At 40.2% G+C, this 9,103-nt stretch overlaps 1 protein-coding gene across 1 annotated transcript; it reads left to right on the top strand.

Annotated features, from left to right (window-relative positions):
• The first annotated feature begins 1,964 nt into the window (after positions 1 to 1,964).
• On the top strand, positions 1,965 to 6,850 carry LOC110884350 (ABC transporter B family member 4). The gene is made up of 9 exons (XM_022132057.2): positions 1,965 to 2,193; positions 2,511 to 2,565; positions 2,702 to 2,877; positions 2,962 to 3,183; positions 3,257 to 3,495; positions 3,760 to 4,285; positions 4,366 to 4,639; positions 4,742 to 6,387; positions 6,503 to 6,850. The coding sequence occupies exons 1-9, from the start codon at positions 1,966 to 1,968 to the stop codon at positions 6,839 to 6,841; spliced, it is 3,705 nt and encodes a 1,234-aa protein (XP_021987749.2). The 5' UTR covers position 1,965; the 3' UTR covers positions 6,842 to 6,850.
• Positions 6,851 to 9,103: the final 2,253 nt, after the last annotated feature.

The following is a 9,103-nucleotide window of genomic DNA, read 5'->3' as shown; positions in this document are numbered from 1 at the left end:
AACAGTTCACTAAAAAGCCCATTTTAAAGGCCACAATTGGATTTATTTTTGGCCCACACCTATTAGTTTCCTCAACGATTTAATCACAAATCTATGGTTAGCTTCAGTATCTTCTCAACTTACAAAACATAGAACGCATAAAATTAATATATTTTTTTTACCTATTGATACATTTAATTAAAATTTAATACATAATAGAGCATAAGTAAAACGCACCGATCAGTCTTACACTAGACTGGGCTGGGCTGAGGATGAAGGTCACCTCTGGACCAAGACAAATATCCGCACGATATTATATAACTGGATCATCACCGGTGGTGAAACCAAAACCTTTTAGTTGGAGGTATCATAAGGTTTTCTTCTTTATCGGTTACATTATTAGGGGTCAAATTTTTTTTTAAAAGATACTCAAATTTAATATATAAAAATCAAGAAATTCTTGTGACATGAGGTCAGTGGACCCTCATGACCCCCTTGGTTCCGCCCTACATCACACATCTTCGAATTAACATAGACCCCCATCCTGCAGTTGTAACACCTATAATATCTTCTAAGCCATAGGGTAACACCCATGAAAGACAGTACATCAAATCAATATAATACTCCAGGTGCCTCATCCAAAACTATTATTCTTCATTTAAAATTTTTAGAAGATAGTGATTTAAAATTTTAAGATCATAGAATAGGAAAAGTTTATTAGGTCAATTTTGAAGATATGGCTATACTTAGAAATTATGCTAATTGTTTTAAGAGGAATTTACGAAAATGGCCAAGAGTAAAGTTGACTTACCAAAATAGCCAGCTCATACGTCGTTGGAATGGGGCAGCATCACCCTTCTTATGCGTCCTTAATTCTTTAAATGGATGCGTGTATGGATGAAGCAGCAAGTACGAAAATGGGATGCATGGGATGAGTCATGGATGCATGGGATGAGTCACGGACGCATGGGATGATGGGATGAGTCACGGACGCATGGGATGCCTCAAATCTCCTAAAAGTAAATTTTATGAGTCATAGATGCATGGGACGCATGATGTCATTGAGACATGTGTCGCTTCTACATTGGTGGACGCATGAATGAACCCTGCAGACGCATAAGCTCTCTCGTAATCAGTGATGCATGGGACGCATGGGACGCATGATGTCATTGAGACATGTGTCACTTCTACATTGGCGGACGCATGAATGAACCCTGCAGACGCATAAGCTCTCTCGTAATCAGTGATGCCCTGCTCCACCAACGCATGAGGTGGCCATTTTGGTAAGTCAAACTTATTCATGGCTATTTTCGTAAATTTCTTTTGTTTTAAAGCTATTACGGGTTTTTCGGGTTAAACCGATTACCCATTATTCAACCCGTTAACCAATCCATAGAACTACATTCAGGTTCAGGTTTACCATTATTCGGTTGTGGGTTCTTCAGGTTTCCTCTACATCAGGTTCGCGTGACTTCGGTTTCGAGTTGGGTTTCGGGCTTCGGTTAAAAAAGACAGCCCTCTGTGTGTGTGAGTGTTTATACTATTTTTTGAACTTAACATATGAAATTTTCAATATATTTGGGTAATTCGGTTTATTCGAATAGACCCGAATAAGTTTATTTGGATACGGATTCAGTTTTGCAATTTTCAAATTAGAATAACCCCATCCAAATAAATCCAATAAACTGAAAACCTTGATGAAAGCACAACTGCACTGGACTATTTGTTATCACATATGAAGATGAATCAGTCAATATGAATAATATAGTACCATCATCATTAATCTTATCTTCTCTAGTTATCCTTTCATAAATAGTAACGTACACCTAGATACTTTTTGCGCCAGCCAGAAACAAACAAAGAAGGGACGGTTGAAGAGAACATGAGTGCCGTATAAAAATAACATGTCGCATGAAACACCCTTTATCATGCAAAAACAATGTTAATGTTTCTTGAAATTTACTAACTATTGCGTAAACCAGTACGATGAATGCAGGTCGTAAAGAAGAAGAAAAACATAGCACTGATACGGCACCGTTTTATAAGCTATTTGCATATGCAGATTCCACAGATTACATGTTGATGATTGCTGGTACGGTTGGCGCGGTTGGTAATGGATTATGTGCACCCCTCATGAGTGTTCTGTTGGGTGACCTTACTAATTCTTTTGGCGAAAACCAGAATAACAATTATGTGGTTCTTGCTGTTTCTAAGGTACATTAACAGAAATGTTCTTGTTCTTCGAATTGGTTTCTTAGAATATGGATTTTTTTAAAGGGAACTCGAATTAGATCTTTAAAACTAAGTCGAGTTCAAAATTTTAAATTTAGTTCGAATTCGGATTCATTTGAATAAACTGAGTCAGGAGAAAACAATGTGACTGATTTGGTGTCTACCTAGATCTAATAACCCTCATTAACAAATGACGGGTTGGCTCACGGTTCAACCTAAAACCCACCAAAACGGACCGTCAACATTCTTGTGACACTGTAAATGTCTTATTGATTAACAATTAACTAGTTGTGATATAGGTATCATTGAAATTTATGAACGTGGCTGTTGCGGCTGGTGTGGTCTCATTCCTCCGTAAGTAGAAGCGTTACTTACTATTCCTATTAGGGGGTGTTTGGCATTGGTTATTCTAGATAACATTTCAAAACACAAATGCCATACACCCCTACTTATCACCATGTGAATGTTCTAAAAATGTTGTGTTTGTTAGAGGTTGCAATGTGGATGACAACAGGAGAAAGACAAGCTGCAAGAATAAGGAATTTGTATCTAAAAACAATATTAAGACAAGATGTTTCCTTCTTTGACAAGGAAACACACACTGGGGAAGTTGTTGGCAGGATGTCCGGTGATACAGTCCTCATACAAGACGCCTTGGGGGAAAAGGTTTGCATAAAAAATTTCACATTCAAATTTTTATAAAATTCTGCAGAAAATGTAAAAAAAAGATATTATTATCTGATTTTGCAGGTTGGAAAATTCATACAACTAATGTCCACATTTGTGGGAGGTTTTGTTATAGCGTTTTTCAACGGATGGCTTCTTACACTTGTCATGTTAACATCGATTCCGCCATTGGTGATTTGCGGTGGAATTATGTCAGTAACCGTATCCAAGATGGCATCACGAGAACAGAACGCTTATGCTAAAGCAGCAAATATAGTCGAACAGACAATCGGCTCAACCAAGATGGTAATAAATAATTAATACATTAACATTCTACAACATTTTTATCACGAACGAGTTACCATTTTTGTTTTTGTAGGTTGCTGCTTTCTCGGGGGAGAAAAAAGCGGTGGATGAATACAATAAGTTCCTTGTTGATGCTTACAATTCTAGTGTTCATCAGGGTCTAGCCACTGGGCTTTGTCTTGGATTGATGATGTTGGTTATATTATGTAGTTATGCCTTGGCATTTTGGTATGGCGCTAAGATGATACTCGAGAAAGGGTACACTGGGGGCACGGTGATTACTGTAATGATTGCTGTGCTCACTGGATCCATGTGAGAACATTTCTTTCTCCTTATTACAGTTGGGTCAGTTTTATTATCAACTGGTCAAATGCATATAACACAAATACACATAAATGTATATATAGCGTATTTCTAATATTATGATTGGATCAATATAATTACTACGTATTTACTACTAAAATGTAATAATACCGGCCAAAAAAATGTTACAGGTGAAACTGTACAAAAACGTTTTACGTGACCTGTTACCGAAATTCAGTGAGGTTTAAGCATAAGGAATTTGGTGTTTTCCAGGTCTCTTGGGCAGGTGTCATCGTGTTTGAGTGCATTTGCAACAGGCCGGGCAGCAGCATTCAAGATGTTTGAAACTATAAACAGAAAGCCCGAAATAGATGCATATGACACAAAAGGGAAAGTATTATCCGATATTCGTGGTGACATAGAATTAAGAGATGTGTATTTCACTTATCCAGCAAGACCAGATGAGGAAATATTCAGTGGGTTTTCTCTTCATGTCCCAAGTGGGACGACTGCAGCTTTGGTTGGTCAAAGTGGAAGCGGAAAGTCAACGGTGATCAGCCTAATAGAGAGATTTTATGATCCTCAAGCAGGGGAAGTTCTTATTGATGGTATTAATCTCAAAGAATTCCAATTAAAATGGATTAGACAGAAAATTGGTCTTGTTAGCCAGGAACCAGTTTTGTTTACATCCAGCATTAAGGATAATATTATGTACGGGAAGGATGACGCTTCTATGGATGAGATACGAGCAGCAGTCGAGCTTGCAAATGCTGCTAAATTCATCGATGAACTACCTCAGGTTCTTATTCTAGTTATTCTTTTTTTTTTCCATAAAATGAATCAAACTTTACAAATTGTGGGTGGTTTGTAAAAATTTAGGGACTGGATACCATGGTTGGTGAGCATGGAACACAACTATCAGGTGGACAGAAGCAAAGAATTGCTATTGCCAGAGCGGTTCTTAAAGATCCTAGAATCCTTCTTTTGGATGAAGCAACAAGTGCACTCGACGCAGAATCTGAGAGACTTGTGCAGGAGGCACTGGACCGGATAATGGTGAATAGAACAACCGTCATTGTTGCACATCGATTAAGCACAGTTAGAAATGCCGACATGATTGCGGTCCTTCATCGGGGGAAGATAGTTGAGAAAGGTAGTTTTATTCTTATTCACATAAATCAGATCAAAGTCCCTAAAATTTCAAGCAATACTTTTTTTCCGACATCAAGTGTTTAACAATTATTAAATTGATCAGGATCACATTCAAGGCTAATTCAAGATCCCGAAGGCGCGTACTCTCAACTTATTAAATTACAGGAAAATTATAACTCAGATGACCAAGATAAATCAGAAACCCGTAAAGAACTCAGAAGTCTATCAAGTAAAAAATTATCCTTCCAACGGTCAATGTCCATCTCATTAGATTTACTGCCACAAATTGGCGTCCCACCACCCGAATCCACGGATATTGAATCGCAACAAGATTCAAAAAAGCAACCCACAGTCCCACTCCGCCGCCTTGCATATCTCAACAAACCAGAAATACCAGTACTCATAATCGGTTCAATATCTGCTATTATTAACGGAACAATATTTCCCCTTTTTAGCATACTGCTTTCAAGCATGATTAAAACATTTTATGAACCTCCACAGAAAATGAAATCGGACTCAAAATTCTGGGCTCTAATGTTTGTAATCTTGGGAGTTGTATCATTTCTAGCTTATCCTGGGAGATCATATTTATTCTCTGTTGCTGGGTCTAAACTAATAAAACGAATCAGATCATTATGCTTTGAGAAAGTGGTTAACATGGAGGTCGGTTGGTTCGATAAGCCTGAAAACTCAAGCGGTGCAATAGGTGCACGGTTGTCGGCTGATGCAGCCAGTGTTCGTGGTTTGGTTGGTGACGCACTTGCTCAAATTGTTCAGGATTCCTCGTCGGTTGCCACCGGTTTATTCATTGCTTTTGCAGCCTGCTGGCAGTTGGCTCTCATTATTCTTGCTTTGATACCGTTAATGAGTGTTAATGGATATGTTCAGATGCGGTTTATGAAAGGATTCAGTGCTGATGCTAGATTGATGTACGAGGAAGCAAGCCAGGTGGTGAATGATGCTGTCGGGAGTATAAGGACAGTAGCGTCTTTTTGCGCAGAAGAGAAAGTTATGCAACTGTATGGAAGTAAATGCGAGGGCCCCAAAAAGACTGGGATAAAACAAGGGTTAATTAGCGGGATCGGGTTTGGCGTTTCGTCTGCTTTACTTTTTTGTATGTATGCCACTAGTTTTTACGCAGGAGCCCGGTTTGTTGAGGCGGGAATAACTAATTTCACAGATGTTTATAAGGTTTTCTTTGCTTTAGCAATGGCGGCATTAGCAGTGTCTCAATCAAGCTCGTTTGCACCTAATACAAGTAAAGCCAAAGGCTCCGCGGCCTCAGTTTTTGCAATTCTTGATCGAAAGTCAAAGATTGACCCGGGTGATGAATCAGGTTTGACTTTGGAAATGGTGAAAGGGGAAATCAAGATTCATCATATTAGCTTTAGATATCCTACCAGACCCGAAGTTGAGATATTCCGTGATTTGTGCTTAACAATCCGTAGTGGCAAGACGGTGGCATTGGTTGGTGAGAGTGGAAGCGGGAAATCAACGGTTATCCAACTTTTACAAAGATTTTACAATCCGGATTCGGGCTCTATCACATTGGACGGAACTGAGTTGCAAAAATTTAAACTCAAGTGGCTGAGGTTGCAGATGGGTCTGGTTAGTCAAGAACCTGTCTTGTTTAATGACACCATTCGGGCCAATATTGCTTATGGAAAGGATGGTGAGGCCACAGAGTCTGAAATAATAGCTGCTTCCGAGTTGGCCAATGCCCACAAATTCATTAGTGGCTTACACCAGGTTTGTCTTCTTAACTGGTCAATTTTTTTACGGTTGAAACGGGCTGCACAGATTATAACTAACGCTTTTGATATAATTACAAAAACTATAGTAATGATTAATGTGTGAATTGCAGGGTTACAATACAATGGTAGGGGAAAGAGGGGTGCAAATGTCAGGTGGACAGAAACAAAGGCTTGCTATTGCTAGAGCCATAGTGAAGAGTCCCAAAATACTACTGCTAGATGAGGCTACTAGTGCATTGGATGCTGATTCAGAAAGAGTGGTGCAAGACGCGTTGGATAGGGTCATGGTTAACCGAACCACATTGGTGGTGGCTCATCAGTTGTCAACTATCAAGGGCGCTGATGTTATCGCAGTCATCAAGAATGGAGTAATCGTTGAGAAAGGAAAGCATGAAAAATTAATTAACATTAAGGACGGAGTATATGCATCATTATCACGCTCCACATAAACTCTTCCAATTAGCTACAAATTTTTTCTATTTATTGTTTATTTTTTAGATAGCTGATTACGCAACTCTACGATTTAATTTGTTCTTTGGATATGAAAACATGAACGGGAATGAAATTGGGTTCTTAATCGTTGTTATTAGTTTGATCGGATATTGGTTAACAAAACGCAAGCGGAAATATAAAGTCATGTGAAGGCGGAAAATGAATGTGTCATGATTAAGTTATGACTCAGTTTCCCATCGCGCATTTTAGCCAAAGTCAGATCGGAAAACCAAGTTTGATTTTAGAACACTTTGATGGTCCACAATGAAATGTTTGACAAAAATCTTTTCGATACAGTATTTTTACTACTCAAATGAAGTAGATGCCCATAAACTTTCAAGAACAAAAGTCTAGATGCATAATGCATGAGTTTACTTTCTAGACACAAAATGAAAAAGGAAAAAAAAAGGAAAAGATAAAAAAAATTAAGACAAAACTAATCTAGTAATAGTATCTTGGGACTCTTGACTATGGCTCTAGCGATAGCTACTCTTAGTAATAGATTATTTATATAATTTAGGATTTGTTGTAAATATTAAAGATAATATATCTCCATATCAATAGGAGATTCCATCTTGTACTGTATATATATATTTCGTTGTTAATGAGAAGGAGGCAAGCAATTTATTTCTTATATGGTATCATACCAATACACGATCCTACCCTAATCACTATATCACCACCGCCGCCGGTTTTCTTCCCCTCTCTCACCTCCGATCACCCTCTTCCGCTACCTTCTGCCTCTCGTTCTCTCCCTCATGGACTCTAAAAATCACCCGGCTCTTGCGGTCTCCAATATCAAAACACATATACCCATCACGCTTGAACAGGATTCCGCCCAATACACGACTTGGTCCACCTTGTTTCAAGTCCAGTGTAGGGTCTTTGAAGTTGCTGATCATCTCAACCCGCCACCTGCTGCCGCCACCTCTTCCACCACCGATTCTGAAAAGAAAGCCGCTGATTCTGCAGACAAGGCTCTCTGGCAGCGTATTGATGCAGTAGTCCTTCAGTGGATTTACGCCACCATCTCCCCCGCCCTTCTCCAAATCATCCTCTCTCCCGGACAAACGGCGTATGAAGCATGGACAGCCCTGAAAAATCAGTTCAATGATAACAAGACTACTCGAGCCGTGTTTCTTGGTCAGGAATTTGCACATCTCAGCCTCGATGGTTTCTCCTCTATGACCGAGTACTGCCAACGGGCGAAACACCTCGATGATCAACTCAAGGCAGTCGGTTCCCCCATTGGTGAAAATATGTTGGTGATTAAGATTTTAACAGGTCTCACGGAACAATACGATAGCATCTCAACCGTGTTACAGAATCGCGACCCGCTTCCTGATTTTAATGGGGTACGATCACGACTCACCATGGAAGAAGATAAGAAGAAGCGTCAAACCGCCCGTGCGGCCCAACACTCCGCCACTGCCCTCACGGCTTCTGTCTCTTCACCTTCACAAAGCTCGCCTCAGACACCAAACTACTACCCTGCTTCGGATCGCGGTCGTGGTCGCTCACGTGGACGCGGTCGTGGTCGTGGCCGCAACTACAACAACCGCAACTATAACAACCGTGGCCAACAATCCAACACTCCGGCTCATCCCTATATTGTGTTCCCAAGTAATTGGACCGCCAATCAATGGGCCTCGCTTCTAAATGGTTCCCCCTCTCCATCGGCCCAAACCGTACCACCTTCCCCATATCCCTCTAAACCGAACACTCCTAGTCCGAATTCACAGGGCATCCTCGGACCTAGACCCGACCAAAACGGTTCTGCGGCATACACACCTACGGATATTGAGCAGGCATTACACACCATGGCACTGAATCAGCCAGACCACGGGTTCATGGACACGGGTGCAACCTCTCATTCGGCCAACGAACAAGGTATCTACTCTCCGTCTAATTTTAATAAGTGCACTGACAAAAATATTATTGTTGGTAATGGCATGGCAATTCCGGTTTTGGCACAAGGCAACCAAACTTTACCACCACCTTTTCCACCTCTAAAACTAAATAATGTCCTTTTTGCCCCTAACATCATTAAAAATCTAATTTCCGTTCGCCGCCTTACCACTGATAACCTTGTATCCATCGAGTTTGACCCTTTTGGTTTTCTTGTGAAGGATCTCAAAACTCGAGCGCCTATCCTTAGATGCAATAGTACCGGCGATCTCTATCCGTTGACACAGCCTCTATCCACCACCTCCCAACCT

The sequence above is a fragment of the Helianthus annuus genome, chromosome 10 (genome assembly GCF_002127325.2).
Source record: "Helianthus annuus cultivar XRQ/B chromosome 10, HanXRQr2.0-SUNRISE, whole genome shotgun sequence".
Classification (NCBI taxonomy): Eukaryota; Viridiplantae; Streptophyta; class Magnoliopsida; order Asterales; family Asteraceae; genus Helianthus; species Helianthus annuus.
This window is presented reverse-complemented; position numbering and strand designations above follow the sequence as displayed.

What these genes read in the sequence shown, in the direction of transcription:
- LOC110884350 (XM_022132057.2), top strand. Translation starts at nt 1,966, where the DNA reads ATGAATGCAGGTCGTAAAGAAGAAGAAAAACATAGCACTGATACGGCA. An exon ending in GCTGTGCTCACTGGATCCAT is followed by an intron (nt 3,496 to 3,759) that starts GTGAGAACATTT and finishes GGTGTTTTCCAG; the next exon opens with GTCTCTTGGGCAGGTGTCAT. An exon ending in TCATTAGTGGCTTACACCAG is followed by an intron (nt 6,388 to 6,502) that starts GTTTGTCTTCTT and finishes TGTGAATTGCAG; the next exon opens with GGTTACAATACAATGGTAGG.